The 18,596-nt window shown below is 46.4% G+C and overlaps 1 protein-coding gene across 1 annotated transcript in view; it reads right to left on the reverse strand.

Annotated features, from left to right (window-relative positions):
• LOC116982112 (supervillin-like) overlaps window positions 1-18,596 on the reverse strand; it is a 199,414-nt gene that overhangs the window by 98,024 nt on the left and 82,794 nt on the right. Inside the window, exons 8-12 of the mRNA XM_033035437.1 lie at window positions 16,238-16,761; window positions 15,906-16,024; window positions 9,450-9,762; window positions 3,381-3,510; window positions 25-69 (exon numbers count right to left, since the gene is read on the reverse strand). Coding sequence (XP_032891328.1) covers window positions 25-69; window positions 3,381-3,510; window positions 9,450-9,762; window positions 15,906-16,024; window positions 16,238-16,761 — 1,131 coding nt within the window. The remainder of the gene's footprint in view (window positions 1-24; window positions 70-3,380; window positions 3,511-9,449; window positions 9,763-15,905; window positions 16,025-16,237; window positions 16,762-18,596) is intronic.

Genomic DNA, 18,596 nt, shown 5'->3' on the forward strand with positions numbered 1-18,596 from the left:
AGGCTACTGGACCGATGTTCTTACCCAACATTGTGACTGCTCTGCGCAGTTCGGATTCTCATCTTCCTCCTACATTGAGGACAAAAAGGACAGAGAGACAGCAGTGTAGAGGAAGGAGAAGCTTGTTGGAGGTAGGATGAAAACACACAATAGATTAGCAAATAGGATGAAAACACACAATGGATTAGCAAAGCACACTGCCCGAGGTCAATACAACAAAAGGAAAAGAGAGAGACATTATGTTGGCAGTTAGGGAGAGTGAAAATTAGTGTTTCTGCAAAATAATTTCAACCAGAATGCCAACTTGACATTCCCAACAACCAATGATACCCCAATGCAGAATCCCCGCAAGAGAAAGACCCACTGTAGAATGACCCACCATAGCAGACACACCCACTGCTGTAGACACACCCACTGTAGACACACCCACTGCAGACACACCCACTGTAGACACGCCCACTGTAGACACGCCCACTGTAGACACGCCCACTGTAGACACGCCCACTGTAGACACGCCCACTGTACACACGCCCACTGTAGACACGCCTACTGTAGACACACCCACTGTAGACACACCCACTGTAGACACGCCCACTGTAGACACGCCCACTGTAGACACGCCCACTGTAGACACATCCACTGTAGACACACCCACTGCTGTAGACACACCCACTGTAGACACACCCACTGTAGACACACCCACTGTAGACACACCCACTGCTGTAGACACACCCACTGCTGTAGACACACCCACTGCTGTAGACACGCCCACTGTAGACACACCACTGCTGTAGACACACCCACTGTAGACACACCCACTGCAAACACATCCACTCTAGACACACCCACTCTAGACACACCCACTGCTGTAGACACACCCACTCTAGACACACCCACTGTAGACACACCCACTCTAGACACACCCACTCTAGACACACCCACTCTAGACACACCCACGGTAGACACACCCACTGTTGACACACTCCCTGTAGACACACCCACCCTAAACCTAATGTCTACAACAAAACTAAGTGGTCTATTTTGTCATTTACATAGACATCACCTTCATTTCAGATAAGCTGAACCCTGCACCCCGTAAATACAACACGTTGGCTATCAATTGGTCGATTTCAATAACATTCCTCATTGATATGCTGCTTTCCATCAGATATCTTCACAGAAGGCAAAGTCACCATTGGCCAGAAGGAACCCAAGGGGGTTTCTCAGCTGCGTGACATCCATATCCATGTCCAAAGGATGCCTGCAAGGTACCATTGAACTAGAAACTGGATTGAGAACATCAAAACACTAATGGGTACAATTTTACCATGGATACCTTGACAGATGGATACCTGAACGTTTTGTTCTTTCCAAATACAGGGTTACCATTGAAAAAGCGAGACATTAGTTCTAGCCGAGGCCTTCACACCTCATTGGATTCAGCAACTTATTGCCTGGAAGACAAAGCTATCACCAGGCGCTGGCATCGCAGCTTCTTCGTGGTGCACTGTATCATCAGAAGATGAATGGCTTAAATAAACATACACACACACGTGGGCACACACATGGGCACACACAAACATGGGCACACACACATGGGCACACATGTGGGCACACACAAACATGGGCACACATGTGGGCACACACAAACATGGGCACACATGTGGGCACACACAAACATGGGCACACACACATGGGCACACATGTGGGTACACACACACATGGGCACACACACGGGCACATACACACATTAGCACACACACACATGGGCACACACACACACGGGTACACACACAAGGGCACACACACACATGGGCACACAACACATGGGCACACACACATATGGGCACACAACACATGGGCACACACACACATGGGCACATACACACATGAGCACACACACACATGGGCACACACACACACGGGCACACACACACATGAGTACACACACACACGGGCACACACACACATGAGTACACACACACATGGGCACACACACACACGGGCACACACACACATGGGCACACACACACATGGGCACACACACACATGGGCAGATGTACAGAAATGCACCGATACACAGAGACAAAGAGCTTTATAAATAATCCAATTGTAGAGATGGATAATGGTCTCCTGCTTGCTGGGCATAGCTGCACACATCCCGGGTCCTGGTCCTGGGCCAATGTGAAGGGGACTGTGCAACCTGAGGCAAGGGTTTAGTTTAGTTTACTCTTCACTCTCCGGCGCTGCAAGTGCTGTAAGTCAGCAACTCTATCGCTGCGCCACCTTGCCGCCTTGGTTGATGAGAGATCCAATGCATGGCGCCCCAGTGTGGGCCTGGTGGGAGATTGATGCCTGTGGGTGGATGGGGAGGTTGTGTCTATGACTGGGATGATAGTGCAGTGCAGTATGGAAGGTTGAAGGGGTCAGAGTTGGAGTCTGGATCAATGGGAGTAGTTCAGTGAGGGCAGGTGTGAGAGAGTGTGTATTATGTGTGTATTATGTGTGTCTGTGTCTCTGTGTGTGAATCTTTGAGTATGTATCTGTGTGTACTTGTTTGTGAGTGTGCGTGTGCATGTGTCAGTGCGAGTCTGTGTATGTGCGCATGCATGTGTGTGCATGTGAGTGTATGTTTGTGCTTGTGCCTGTGTCTCTGTGTGAGTGTGTCTGTGTGTGCAAGTACGTGTGTGTGCGTGTGCATGTGGTAGGGAGGGTTGTGCAGCAGAGTAAGTCATGAACCTGCCTGTAAACAGGGCTGATGTTGTTATAACCCAGTTTTCCAGGGAGTGTCTGGAATTTAAACAAATGTGAACAAATAACTAATGTGAACTTATGTCATGGACGAGGGAAATGAATTCATTTGATGTTCTCGCCAGCTGGGTTGTGAGGTCGATGTGGACAGGTGTGTAATAACTTGTGCATCTTTTGTTAGGGCTGGGGTGATTGTAACCCACATGACTATATGATGCCAGTCCTCCTTGTCTTTGCTCACCAGCTACCTGCCACACACACAAACACAAGGATTCATTGAGTGTAGGAAGGAACTGCAGATGCTGGTTTACACTGAAGATAGACACAATATGCTGGAGTAACTCAGCGGGTCAGAGGGCATCTCTGCAGAAAATAGGTGACTGCAGAGAAAAGGAATAGGTAATGTTTCGGGTCGAGACTCTTCTTCAAACTCAGGTCTGAAGAAGAGTCTTAACACGGAACATCACCTATTCCTTTTCTCTAGAGATGCTTCCTGACCCTCTGAGTTACTCCAGTATTCTGTGTCTATCATTGAATTAATTTTCAATTACACTCTTGTCAGTGTTAGCTGGCGGCATGTCACACCCCAGTCATACTCACACCCTCCATTCTTCACAGCTCCGTCTTACCTTCTTCTTCCAGGCACCCTCGGCCTCCTGCAAATGGCTGTATCGCTCTGTCAGTGGGAGACAGATGCTGCTCTGGATCTTGCTGCTCTTGTGCCTCCACTGTTCCTCTCCACCTTTCAGCTGATGCAGCCTGATGTGAGGCACACTCAGTATTACATACACACAACAGAGCAGGTCACCCCGTAATCAGTGTGAACATGTCAATTAACACTCCCCTCTCGTTCACCAATCACAATCACATTCGATCAGATGAAGCGGGCAGTCCAGGGATCTAGGAACATATCACTGATAGTGATTTTAAAACAGTGCAGCACGGTGGCGCTGGGGCAGTGCTGCTGCCTTACAGCGTTGGCAGCGCTGAAGACCCGGGTTCGATCCCAACTATGGGTGTCGTCTGTATGGAGTTTGTACGTTCTCCCCGTGACTGCGGTGGTTTTATCTGAGATTGGCGGTTTCCTCACACACTCCAAAGATGTACATGTTTGTGCGTTAATTGGCTTGGGTTTGTTTACTTGGTACAAGTGTAAATTGTCCCTAGTGTGTGTAGGCTTGTGTTGATGTGCGGGGTCGTTGGTCGGTGCAGACTCAGTGGGCCGAAGGGTCTGTTTCCATGCTGTATCTCTAAACTAAACTTAAAAAACTAGAAATTAGCTTGTTATAAATGCAAATTGTCCCTATTATGTGTAGGATAGTGTTAGTGTGCAGGGGTCGTTGGTCAGTGCGGACTCGGTGGGCCGAAGGGCCTGTTTAATATTTCATTGATGGAAAATAAATTGTGAAAGCAGCTAGTAGGGTTTATTCTGTCCATTCTTTTTACTGTGTTGAAGCACTGCGTTCAATAGTCATGTTCCTACACGTTTGCATGTGATCCTGTAGGACATCCTGGTGAAACGACTCAGGGCTGGTTCTGTTTTTACTTTGATTTGTCAGCGTCAGGGTAAGGCTGGTCAGGCCAGTATTTAGTCTAGATTAGATTAGTTTAAAGATACAGCATGGAAACAGGCCACTCGGCCCACCAAGTCTATGCCGGCCATCGATCACCCATTCTAAAACGTTCCATGTTATCCCACATTTCTCATCCACTTCCTACACACTGGGGAACATTTTACAGAGGTCAATTAACCTACAAACTGCATATCTTTGTGATACGGGAGAAAACGGAGCAACCAAAGGACACCTACACGGTCACAGGGAGAACATGCAAACTCCGCACAGACAGCATCTAAGGTCAGGATCAATCTGAGAGATAGCAGGTCTACAAGCTGCACCACTGTATCACCATTTATTGCCCATCATTAATTGCCCTTGGTGTAAGTGGCCAGCTAGACCAATTTGATGGCATCAATGGGTCCAGGATCACATATGAACCAAACAAGGGAGGTGTGGAAAATGTCCAACCCTGAAGGGCTCCATGAACCTGGCGGATTTTCACAATAACACGAGATTTTTGATCCTCATTACTAATACGTTAATAATAATTAACTAAACAATGAGACTTAGTGCCAGGAAGTGACTGGACTAACCTTCAGAGACAGATTACAACATAGTGCCCCCACCACTGAGTGTGTTGGATAGCAAAGACCAGGGTGAATTTCTAGTCAAATCTATGATAGGATTCAGTCTGAAAACAAGGGGTGGACCATTTAGGTGAAAAGTGAAGAGAATTTGTTTTACTCCAAAGTATAAATCTTTATAATTTGTGATGCTGGCACTTGTGGAAGACCAGTCATTGACTTTGATTTCAAGGGAGAGTGATTTCTGGGCATTCATGTTATCAAAGTGCAGGAGGATGATGTTGGTGGAAGAACCTCTGTGATCTTGTTGAATGTTGGAGCAGGTCCAAGAGGGGGCCAATGGATCCTCCTACCCCCAACTCAATGTCCGAGCATCCGTCAATCATAGTTTAGAACACAGTCAGTGAATGTATCTTAATAGAAACAAAGTGCTGGACAAACTCAGCGGGTCAGGCAGCATCTCTGGAGAAAAAGGATGGGTGATATTTCAGGTCAGGAGCCTTCTTCAGATTGAAAGTAGGAGGTGGGGGGTTAGGTGAAGAGCTGGAGGCGAGAAAAGTCCAGGACCAATCTCCACATAGTTTGTCTTGAGATCACACCTTCCTTAGCCAATAATCACCCTGCCTCAGGATAAATGCGTGGCTGAAAGACTGGTGCAGAGGGCAGGGATTCAAGTTTCTGGATCATTGGGACTTCTTTTGGGGAAGGTGGGACCTGTACAGAAAGGATGGGTTGCACTTGAACCCGAGGGGGACCAATATCCTAGCGGGGAAATTTGCAAAGGCTACTGGGGAGACTTTAAACTAGAATGGTTGGGGCGAGGGACTCAAAAAGAGAAAGCTAGTAGACAGAATGGGAGGCAGGAAGCAGAAAAGGGAAGCACTCGGACACAAGAGGAGAAAGAAAAAAAAGGAAATAAACAGAGAAGAAGAGGCGGTGGGTTTCTTAAATGTGCATATTTTAATGCTAGGAGCATTGTAAGAAAGGTGGATGAGCTTAGAGTCTGGATAGACACCTGGAAGTATGATGTTGTGGCGATCAGTGAAACATGGTTGCAGGAGGGCTGTGATTGGAAACTAAATATTCCAGGATTTCGTTGCTTCAGGTGTGATAGAATTGGAGGGGCAAGAGGTGGAGGTGTTGCTTTGCTAGTCAGGGAAGATATTACAGCAGTGCTTTGGCAGGATAGATTGGAGGGCTCATCTAGGGAGGCTATTTGGGTGGAACTGAGAAGTGGGAAAGGTGTAGCAACACTTATAGGGGTGTATTATAGACCGCCAAATGGGGATCGAGAATTGGAAGAGCAAATATGTAAGGAGATAGCAGATATTACTAGTAAGCACAAAGTAGTGATTGTGGGAGATTTCAACTTTCCACACATAGACTGGGAAACACATTCGGTAAATGGGCTGGATGGTTTGGAGTTTGTAAAATGTGTGCAGGATAGTTTTTTGCAGCAATACATAGAGGTACCTACTGGAGGAGGGGCAGTGTTGGACCTCCTGTTAGGAAATGAGATGGGACAGGTGGCGGAGGTATGCGTTTGGGAGCACTTCGGGTCCAGTGATCACAATACCATTAGTTTCAATATAATTATGGAGAGGGTCAGAACTGGACCTAAGGTTGAGATTTTTGATTGGAGAAAGGCTAACTTTGATGAGATGCGAAATGATTTAAAAGGAGTGAACTAGGACATTTTGTTTTATGGGAAGGATGTAGAAGAGAAATGGAGGACATTTAAAGGGGACATTTTAAGAGTACAGAATCTTTATGTTCCTGTTCGGTTGAAAGGAAACAGTAAAAATTGGAAAGAGCCCTAGTTTTCAAGGGAAATTGGACATCTTGTTCGGAAAAAGAGGGAGATCTACAATAATTATAGGCAGCATGAAGTAAATGAGGTGCTTGAGGAGTATAAGGAATGTAAAAAGAATCTTAAGAAATAAATTAGAAAAGCTAAAAGAAGACATGAGATTGCTTTGGCAAGTAAGGTGAAAGTAAATCCAAAGGGTTTCTACAGCATATAAGCATCTGGATAAACAGGGTCTGATTAGGAACAGTCAGCATGGATTTGTGCCTGGAAGGTCATGTTTGACTAATCTTCTTGAATTTTTTGAAGAGGTTACTAGGGAAATTGACGAGGGTAAAGCAGTGGATGTTGTCTATATGGACTTTAGTAAGGCCTTTGACAAGGTTCCACATGGGAGGTTGGTTAAGAAGGTTCAACTGTTGGGTATAAATGCAGGAGTAGCAAGATGGATTCAACAGTGGCTGAATGGGGGAAGCCAGAGGGTAATGGTGGATGGTTGTTTGTCGGGTTGGAGGCAGGTGACTAGTGGGGTGCCTCAGGGATCGGTGTTGGGTCCTTTGTTGTTTGTCATGTACATCAATGATCTGGATGAAGGTGTGGTAAATTGGATTAGTAAGTATGCAGACGATACCAAGATAAGGGGTGTTGTGGATAATGAAGAGAATTTCCAATGTCTACAGAGTGATTTAGGCCATTTGGAAGAATGGGCTGAAAGATGGCAGATGGAGTTTAATGCTGATAAATGTGAGGTGCTACACCTTGGCAGGACAAATCAAAATAGGACGTACATGGTAAATGGTAGGGAATTGAAGAATACAGTTGAACAGAGGGATCTGGGAATAACCGTGCATAGTTCCTTGAAGGTGGAATCTCATATAGATAGGGTGGTAAAGAAAGCTTTTGGTATGCTAGCCTTTATAAATCAGAGCATTGAGTATAGAAGCTGGGATGTAATGTTAAAATTGTACAAGGCATTGGTGAGACCAAATCTGGAGTATGGTGTACAATTTTGGTCGCCCAATTATAGGAAGGATGTCAACAAAATAGAGAGAGTACAGAGGAGATTTACTAGAATGTTGCCTGGGTTTCAACAACTAAGTTACAGAGAAAGGTTGAATAAGTTAGGTCTTTATTCTCTGGAGCGCAGAAGGTTAAGGGGGGACTTGATAGAGGTCTTTAAAATGATGAGAGGGATAGACAGAGTTGATGTGGACCAGCTTTTCCCTTTGAGAATAGGGAAGATTCAAACAAGAGGACATAACTTCAGAATTAAGGGACAGAAGTTTAGGGGTAACATGAGGGGGAACTTCTTTACTCAGAGAGTGGTAGCAGTGTGGAATGAGCTTCCAGTGGAAGTGGTGGAGGCAGGTTCGTTGGTATCATTTAAAAATAAATTGGATAGGCATATGGATGAGAAGGGAATGGAGGGTTATGGTATGAGTTCAGGCAGGTGGGACTAAGGGTAAAAAGTTGTTCGGCACGGACTTGTAGGGCCGAGATGGCCTGTTTCCGTGCTGTAATTGTTATATGGTTATATGGTTATTTATGACTGGCTCTGTTTGGTCCAGGACTTTTCTTACCTCCATCTTATCACCTCCCCCCAACCACCCCATAATTTCAGTGTGAAGAAGAGTCCCAACCCGAAACATCACCCATCCTTTTTCTCCAGAGATGCTGCTGCCTGACCCGCTGAGTTCCTCCAACACCTTGTGTCTATCTTTGGTATAAACCAGTTTCTACATTGTATTTTGAAGCCTGGATTAGAGAATTCTAGCTACTGGAAGAGGTTGAGCAGACTTGGATTGTTTTCTCTAGAACACCAGAGGTTGAGGAAAGTATAAAAAATTATGACAGGCATAGATAGGGGAGACAGTCAGAACCTTTTTCCCCAGGGTGGGAATGCCAACGGTTAGAGGGCATGACTTTAAGGTGCAAATGCCAAAGTTTAGAGGAGAGTTGTGGGATCGGTTTTCTTTTTACACAGAGAGTGATGGGTGCCTGGAACGTGCTGTCAGGGGTGGTGGTGGGTACCTGGAACGTGCTGTCAGGGGTGGTGGTGGGTGCCTGGAACGTGCTGTCAGGGGTGGTGGTGGGTGCCTGGAACGTGCTGTCAGGGGTGGTGGTGGAGGCAGATACGATAGTGGCATTTTATAGACTTTTAGACAGGCACATGGATATGCAGAGAATAGAGGGACCTGAATCAAGTGTAGTCTTGTAAGAGTTCTTTCTTCTTTCTTTCATAGGCTTATAAGAGATGGTCTTGGCATCATTGTGGGCTGAGCGGTTGGTTCTTGTGCTGCACTGTTCTATGTCCCACAGATATATCCAAGGTTGGAGATTTCAAAGATTCACTTTGAGTAAATCTCCCCATTCTGCTCATAAATGATCTACCGCTTATAAAACCTCATGATCATGTCATAGGAGTAGAATGAGACCATTTGGCCCATTGAGTCTGCTCCACCATTCAATCATGGCAGATATCAACACCATTGTCTTGCTTTCTCCGCATAACCTTTAACATCCATACTAATCTAGAACCCATCAATCGCCACTTTAAAAATACCCAATGGTTTTAAGCATATGACTGCCCAACCCTTGCCAGTTTGGAACATGTGTCTAGACATTTATCCCTGACCTTCAGTGCCAAACACAATCTTACTTATGTTCTGAGATTTAAAAAAAAGAGATAAATGAGGAAGAAGATTAGAGAGTAACTGAGAGATGGGTCTGATCTCAAAACATGCGTACCTATCTCTAAGAGATGTTCCAAGTTTGATTGATGTTTCTTCCCCATTGTCCTCATCCAGTAACTGATCCGGGGGGCACTTCTCTTCCATTTGGATTTGACCCTGTGGAGCAAGTTGGGTATCAGCCTGTTGCTGTGACGATGCGGAAGAGCATGGTAGCAAGGCCTGGTCATTGGACTGTTGCCACGGCGGTGAGGACTTCCCATTGGCCTGTTGCCACAGTGGAGAGTGTTTGCTCTCTGCCTGTTGCCATGGAGGTGAGGATGGTGGCGTCACAAAAATGTCCTGTGGCAACGGCTCCAATTTTTCAATTGCTGTGATAATTAAGATATTGTATTAAAACATAATTATTATTATTATCATCATTATCATTGACATCATTATATTGATATTATATGATATTGTTTAGATCAGAGCGTTGTTTACATTCGAACAATAACAACAGGAAGGTCAGCAAGTAAACAGCGGATGTTGAAACAAATATATAATGAAGTTGGCAATCTTTCCATTTATTGTTTCATTTTAATTTCAAAGCTCTTCTTATCTTCCCCCCTGCTCCCGCCCCCACCCCCGCCCCACTGGAAGCAATGTTCACAAAGCAAAGCTAAGATAGTAGTAAGGTTGTCAGACCATTGGAAACTGAGTCTGGATCAGTCTTCAACTGATGTCAATGGCCAAATGCTCTTTAGCAGCAAGATCTCTACCCAGAAGAAATCTGGAGATTGGATCACTGCGCGTACTAATTGAGGAGGTAGATCAAGTTTTGAACCATCAGGGAATTGAAGACGAAGGGGAACTGACACAGAAAAGGAGATGAGGTCTGGAGCAGATGGGCCATGGTCATGTTGAATGGTGAGATGGTCTTAAGGGGCCGAGTGGCCTGTTCCTGCTCCTATCTTCTTGCTTTCTTGAATTCTCTGAAATGCCATTAGGAAGAGGTGCCCTGTCTTGTTTTTCTCCAAGCTCAAACTGACAAAATAATTTAACATGAGGAAAAATTCAACTCAAATTCATGCCATCCCAAGAAATCTCCATCTGCTGTTCTGCCCGATTGTTCCTTACATTATATCATAATGGATGGGATTTATATAGCGCCTTTCTGGAATACTCAAGGTGCTTTACATCGCATTATTCATACATTCCTCAGTCACACTCGGTGGTGGTGAGCTACTTCTGTAACCACAGCTGCCCTGGGGCAGACTGACGGAAGCGTGGCTGCTAATCTGCGCCTACGGCCCCTCCGACCACCACCAATCATTCACACACATTCACACACAGGCAAAGGTGGGTGAAGTGTCTTGCCCAAGGACACAACGACAGTATGCACTCCAAGCGAGATTCAAACCGGCTACCTTCCGGTCGCCAGCCGAACACTTAGCCCATTGTGCCATCTGTCGTAATTGCAATGACTTTTATACCTACTTTTGCTGGTAGGAGTAAATGAAGTGGTTCGTTTCTGAAGAAAGCGAGTGGTTGTTAACACACTCACAAGACGTGCTGTAGGTTTGAACTTCACATGAAAAGAGTAACATTGCAACATCTATGCAACAACTCATATTTTGCGAGGGCAGCTTTCAACCTAGCAGTATGAAGATTGATTCCTCTAACTTCATAACCCTTGCATCCCCCCCCCTTTCTCTGTCCCTCCTCCACCATAGCCGTCGTACTAGTTTCACTGTCGTCCTGCTGAGTTTCACTGTTTGTATTACTTGTTATCACCTTCCCCACAGATAACAATGGGCCATTGTGGGCTCCACCTTTCCTTGATCATCGTTGCTGGCTTTAATCTATCTTTTTGCATATATCTTTCATTAATTTGTTCTAGGTACTTTTACATATCTCTCGGTTCCCTCACCTGTCCCTTTACCTCTTCCCTCACCTCTGTCCAGGGACACCGACTGTCCTTCAGGGCATGATACTATTGGAGAGGACAGGGATCGTAAGCTATGCAAAGTTAAGTCCTGCAGGCTCACGCGGTTGGAGCTCTCGAAGTCAGCCTCCAGCAGTGGCCTCCAACTCCTCGATGTTTGGCCGCAGTGCCGATGGAGATACGATATGGTAAAAATATTGCATCTCCATCAAGGTAAGAGATTAAGAAAAAGTTTCCCCCAAACCTCCTCCCCCACCCCCCACATAAAATAAGCTAAAGAACATTAAAAGATACATTTAGCACATACTATCAAACAACAAAGAAGGAAGGGACGAGACACACTGTGGCGAGGCAACCATTGGATCTCCAGGAAAGGGGAGTTATCCCCTTTCCATCCTTGGCCAACAAATGGCCTATCAGGGAATCTCCTTGCCCAAGGTCATCTGTTGCGGCCCTGATTTGACCTGGTATTTTTTCACTTCCAGTCCTCCCCCACTACAATCAGTCTGAAGAAGGGTCCCGCTTAAGACATCACACATCCATGTTCTCCAGAGATGCTGCCTGATCCACCGAGTTACTTTGTGTCTCACTTTGAACATAAATGTGGATGGATTGGTTAGTAAGTTTGCAGCCGACACCAAAATGTAAGGAGTTATGGACAGTAATGAGGTATACAGCGGGATATCGATCAGCGAAATAAATAGGTGGAGAAATAGCAGATGGAGGTGAATCAGAGCGCGTGTGAGGTGTTGCACTTTGGTAGGTCAAATAGAGTCATAGAGTCATCGAGTGATACAGTGTGGAAACAGGCCCTTCAGCCCAACTTGCCCATACCGGCCAACATATCTAAACTACACTAGTCCCACCTGCCAGAATTTGGTCCACATCCCTCCAAACCTGCAGGAAACAAATGTAAGAGAAAAGTATATAGATAATGATAAGACTCTGAACAACATCAATGTGCAGTTGGATCTTCGGGTCCAAGTATATAGCTCTCCAAAAATGGAAACACAAGTAGGTAGTGGTAAAGAAGGCCTTCATTAGTTTGGGCATTGAGTATGTCAGGAAGTCATGTTGCAACTTTAGAGGACATTGGTTTGGTCACATTTGGAGTGCTGTGTGCGGTGCTGAATGCCACATTACAGGAAAGATGTGGAGGCTTTGGAGAGGCTGCAGATAATATTGAACAGAATACCCAAGATCAAAGCCTGCCGCTCAAAGGCAGCAACTATACTGCTACGCCACTGGGCCGCTCCTATGGCGCTAGCTCTCATTCGTGTGTGGAGTTGGCCTGAGCTCAGTGTTCCCTGCTGGTGGATTTGCACAACGTTGACCTCCAGGTTCAGGAACAGCTTCTTCCCTGCACCAAGAAAACTCCAAACTATTAACTGTCTTGAAGATGGACACAGTGTAATGGAGTAACTCAGTTTGTCAGGCAGCATCTCTGGAGAAAATGGATGGGTAATATTTCAAGTCGGGACCCTTCTTCAGACTCTGGTCTTGGTTGCACTAAGGACTTCGGGCTTTTGTTTTGATTTACACTAATATTGCTTTTTTATTTATTAATATACTTTTTGCTTGCTTATTATATTATTCATGACCACTGTGTTTACAGGCTTGTTATGCTGCTGCAAGTAAGATGAAGGGTCTCGACCTGAAACGTCACCCATCCTTTTCACCAAAGATGCTCCCTGACCCGCTGAGTTACTCCAGCACTTTGTGTCTATCTTAAGCATGTCATTGTTCTGTTTCGGTCCATACGACAAGAGGGAAGGGAAAAGGAAGAAACCGTTTTCGGTCGCCTCCTCCATGGAGAGGCGACTTTTTCCATGTCGCCTCACTCGCGGCCTAACACCTTGGATTGGAGCGGCCTTTCCGGGAGTCGGGGCGGAGCTTCAGCAGCAGGCGCAGCGTGGACTTTCCATCGCGGAGCGGGGGCGAACACTTGCCGGGGGTCGCCAGAGAGGAGTGCTCCAATCAGTGGCCTGGTGACTGGCATCATGGGGCTGTGGTCTGCGGAGCTTCTAGCCGCGGGCGGGACATGGACTTACCATCCGGAGCCTGGGATCCCTCGCTGGGGATCCCTGTGGTGGATGTTTATGTTAAATCTTATTGTGTGTTGTGTGTTCTTTTTAATTGTACCGTTGCTGGCAAATTCATTTCACTGTGCCTTCGGGTGTATGTGACGAATAAAATTGACTTTGACTTTGACTTTGGAATGAAGCCCGTCACATTCAGTCCTTGCTAACTATGAAAACACCATCAGAAGCCTCAATATATTCACTCCTCCCCAACCCAAGCTCGAAGACCAAACACAGCCCAGGCAGAGAGAGCCTACCTGCCATCGGTTTCCCTCCACACCAGAGCCCAGCAGTTCTTGGACATACTGTAAATTGCTGCAGCTCCAACTGTGCTCCAAGAGTCAAGAGTGTTTTATTCTCACATGTCCCAGATAGAACAATGCAATGATTTGGATTCACTGAAAGTTGGCTTACAGGTACAGTAGGCAGTGAAGAAAGCTAATGGAATGTTGGCCTTCATAACAAGAGGATTGCAGTATAGGAGTAAAGAGGTTCTTCTGCAGTTGTATAGGGCTCTGGTGAGACCACATCTGGAGTATTGTGTACAGTTTTGGTCTCCTAATTTGAGGAAGGACATCCTTGTGATTGAAGCAGTGCAGCGTAGGTTCGTGAGATTGATCCCTGGGATGGCGGGACTGTCATATGAGGAAATATTAAAAAGACTAGGCTTGTATTCACTGGAGTTTAGAAGGATGAGGAGCAAACTTATGGAAACATATAAAATTATAAAAGGACTGGACAAGCTAGATGTTAGCATTCATAGCAAAAGGATTTGAGTATAGGAGCAGGGAGGTTCTACTGCAGTTGTACAGTGTCTTGGTCAGACCACACCTGGAGTATTGCGTACAGTTTTGGTCTCCTAATCTGAGCAAAGTCATTCTTGCCATAGAGGGAGTACAGAGAAAGTTCACCAGACTGATTCCTGGCATGTCAGGACTTTCATATGAAGAAAGACTTGATAGACTCGGCTTGTACTCGCTAGAATTTAGAAGACTGAGGGGGGATCTTATAAAAACTTACAAAATTCTTAAGGGATTGGACAGGCTAGATGCAGGAAGATTGTTCCCGATGTTGGGGAAGTCCAGAACAAGGGGTCACAGTTTAAGGATAAGGGGGAAATCTTTTAGGACTGAGATGAGAAAAACATTTTTCACACAGAGAGTGGTGAATCTCTGGAATTCTCTGCCACAGAAGGTAGTTGAGGCCAGTTCATTGGCTATATTTAAGAGGGAGTTAGATGTGGCCCTTGTGGCTAAAGGGATCAGGGGGTATGGAGAGAAGGCAGGTACAGGATACTAAGTTGGATGATCAGCCATGATCATATTGAATGGCGGTGCAGGCTCAAAGGGCCGAATGGCCTACTCCTGCACCTAATTTCTATGTCTATGTCTATGTCTATGTCTATGCAGGAAAAATGTTCCCAATGTTGGACGAGTCCAGAACCAGGGTCCACAGTCTTAGAATAAAGGGGAGGTCATTTAAGACTGAGATGAGAAAAAACTTATTCACCCAGAGAGTTGTGAATTTATGGAATTCCCTGCCACAGAGGACAGAGGAGGCTAAGTCACTGGATGGATTCAAGAGAAAGTTAGATAGAGCTCTAGGGGCTAGTGGAATCAAGGGATATGGGGAGAACGCAGGCACGGGTTATTGATAGGGGACGATCAGCCATGATCACAATGAATGGCGGTGCTGGCTTGAAGGGCTGAATGGCCTCCTCCTGCACCTATTTTCTATGTTTCTATGTTTAATTATTATTTGCAGCAGCACAATGGAATATGTAAACATAGTACACTGTTCAATGTGTAGGAAGGAACTGCAAAAGCTGGTTTAAGCCAAAAATAGACACATAAAGCTGGAGTAACTCAGACTGAAGAAGCTGAAAAAGGGTCTCGATCCGAAAAGTCACCCATTCCTTCTCTCCAGAGATGCTGCCTGAACTGCTGAGGTACTCCTGCTTTTTGTGTCCACACTGTTCAATCTTGACCTCAGGTGTTCTGTGTGGAATTTACGTGTTTTCCCCATGGCCACATGGGTTTCCTGAAGAGTTCTCCACACTCCCTCCAAGTCATATTGGCTACTAGGCTCATGGCCACTGTGATTTACCACTAGTGTAGGTGGCTGCTGAGAGAAGCAGGCAGTGTTAATGGGCATGTGTGGAAATAGGTTACAAAGAATGATGAAGGGAAGTGCTTCACCAGAAGGCTTATGCAGGTCAAGAAGTTATACGATACGATACGATGGAACTTTATTTATCTCAGGAGGGAAATTGGTCAATGGATGGGTGGTGAGTGGGTGGGTGATAACAGCACATTCCAAACTAAGCCAGGTCAATTGGCACTATACAATGAATGTAGGATTGATACAAATGTACAAATGATGGACAGCATGGACTCAGTGGGCCAAAGGGCCTGTTTCCGTGTCATTCACTCCATCATTCTATGACTCCAAAAATTAATCAGCATTAAAATAGTAAAGGAATAAGCAAATAAATCATTATACTTGCCCACTGCTTCTCTCCTATCGTGGACTTCCAGTGGTTCACTGGAATTTTGTTCCTCTGAGAGATCTTTCTCAATTGGTCTCCTTTCATCTCCCATTCCCTGCGGCTCCTCGGATGTCCCAGCCACGCCTGTGTTCTGTATCTCATTGGATATCCCAGTGAAACCCGCGATCTGGATCTCATTGGTTGCCCCAGTGAGGCCCGTGATCTGTGTCTCATTGGTTGCCCCAGTGAAACCCGCGATCTGGATCTCATTGGTTGCCCCAGTGAGGCCCGTGATCTGTGTCTCATTGGTTGCCCCAGTGTGGCCCGTGATCTGTGTCTCATTGGTTGCCTCAGTGAGGCCCGTGATCTGTGTCTCATTGGTTGCCCCAGTGAGGCCCGTGATCTGTATCTCATTGGTTGCCCCAGCAAGGATTGCGATCTGTATCTCATTGGATGCCCCAGCAAGGCTTGCGATCTGTATCTCATTGGATGTCCCAGCCATGCCAGCGTACTGTTGCTCCTTCCCTGCCTCGCACAGAGCAATTGGAACAGAGCTGCTCTCTGCCATTACGCTGGCCACACGTTCCCCAGGCCGTTCCCACAGATTGCAACACTCCAGACGTCCATCTCTCTGCTCATCAAGACTCTGTGTTCTCAATATTCCCTTAATGTCCTTGGCCATCCCTCCATTCTCCTCATTGGCTCCTTCCCAGCTGCCCTGGATGCTGGTGAATGGCAGAGCTGCCATGGTCTCAGGCTCCAGCTTCTCCCCCTGGGCAGCAAGATGTACAACGTGTGATGGTGTTTCCACTGCCGTGAGAGGTACTTGTGAGTTGGGCAGCGATTGAGGACGTTGTTTCGTTTGTTCCTGGAACTGAAAATACAATGGTTACATTAACTATTGCATGACTGATAAAGTGGAAGACATTTGAAGATTGGTTAGCCACAATCCAAGACTATTTAGCTTATTTTATAGATTTCAGGACATGAGATGGCGTAACAGTGCAAGGGGAACAGATCCACCACCAATGTTGTCCGCCACCCTTGGTTTTAGAGCCATGCCGTATTGTCCACTTTGAGGAGCAACAGACGTCACGGCCTTGGGGGGGGGGGGGGGGGGCGGGGATACTGGCCTGTAAAGTTGGCCACGGAAGTCGGATGTGGGAATGGATCTGCTGGCTCCAGCTGGGCCGGAGTTCCAGAGCCCCGGCTGCAGGGGGCAAATTCAACCCGCTGATCAGAGTGGGCGACCACATGAGGTCAAGATCGACCGCCTCGCCCAGCCAAGGCGCCACATTTTCGGGGGGACTTCTGAGAGGGCCAGACCAGCAGCTGTCAGACCAGCCAGTTGTGCAGTGGACCTGCATCTGTAAGGAGGAAGACAATTTAAATTGATACAAAATGGCACCATGTGTTGGAGCAACTCTGTGGTTCAGGGAGGAGCTCTGAAGAACATGGACAGGTGATGTTTCAGGTCGGGACCCAAACACAAACCAGATGAAGTTTATGAAGAAGGTTATTGGCCAAGTATTCACATACAAGGAATTTGCCTTGGTGCTCCGCCCCCAAGTGACAACATGACATACAGTGACAGTTAGGATTGGCACATAAAACATTAAATATTAATAATAAAACATTATTGATTAAACATGTGAATAAAATAAAATACCAGAGCAAAAGGAGGCCACAGATTTTTGGTTATTGAGTAGAGCTACTACTCCTGGGAAAAAAAGCTGTTTTTATGTCTGGCTGTGGCAGCTTTGACAGTCCGGAGACGCCTTCCAGAGGAAAGTGATTCAAAGAGTTTGTGGCCAGGATGAGAGGGGTCAGAGATGCCCGCTCGCCTCCTTGCCCTTGCAGTGTACAGTTTGTCAATGGAGGGAAAGTTGCAGCCAATTCGCTGCAGCCTCTGGATGTGCTTGGTGGCTGAGCCAAACCAGACCATGATGGAGAAGGTGAGCACAGACTCTACGATGGCCGTGTAGAATTGGACCATCATTGCCTGTGTCAGATTGTACTTCCTCAGCTGCCGCAGGAAGTACATCCTCTGTTGTGCCTTTTTGACTGTGGAGTCAATGGTAGCCCCACACTTAAGGTCCTTGGAGATGATGGTTCCCAGGAACTTAAAATACTCCACAGATGTGACTGTGGTGTTGTTGATGGTGAGTGTGGTGAGGGGAGGGGGAGCTCTCCTAAAGTCTACTATCAATTCCACTGTCTTAAGAGCATTGAGCTCCAGGTTGTTGCGATGGCACCAGGACGCCAGCTGTGACACTTCCTGTCTGTAGGCAGATTACTCCCCATCCTGGATCAGTCCAATCAGAGTTGTGTCGTCCACAAACTTGAGAAGCTTGACAGAGGAGTACGTGGAGGTGCAGTCATTGGTGTAGAGAGAGTAGGGGAGAGGGGAGAGTACGCAGCCTTGCGGTGCTCCTATGCTGAGGGTCTGCAGGTCCGAGATGTGCTTTCCCAGCCTCACATGCTGCTTCCCGACAGAGTGGTTCAAGCATAGTCAACTTGGAAAGTTTGGAGTGTAGTAGCTCTGGCACAATGGTGTTGAATGCAGAGCTAAAATCAACAAACAAAATCCTCGCATAGGTTCCCTGGCGGTCTAGGTGCTGGAGGATGAAGTGCAGGCCCAGGTTGACTGCATCATCCACAGATCTATTGGCCCGATATGCAAACTGCAGTGGGTCCAGCAGGAGGTTT

The sequence above is a fragment of the Amblyraja radiata genome, chromosome 16 (genome assembly GCF_010909765.2).
Source record: "Amblyraja radiata isolate CabotCenter1 chromosome 16, sAmbRad1.1.pri, whole genome shotgun sequence".
Taxonomy (NCBI): domain Eukaryota; kingdom Metazoa; phylum Chordata; class Chondrichthyes; order Rajiformes; family Rajidae; genus Amblyraja; species Amblyraja radiata.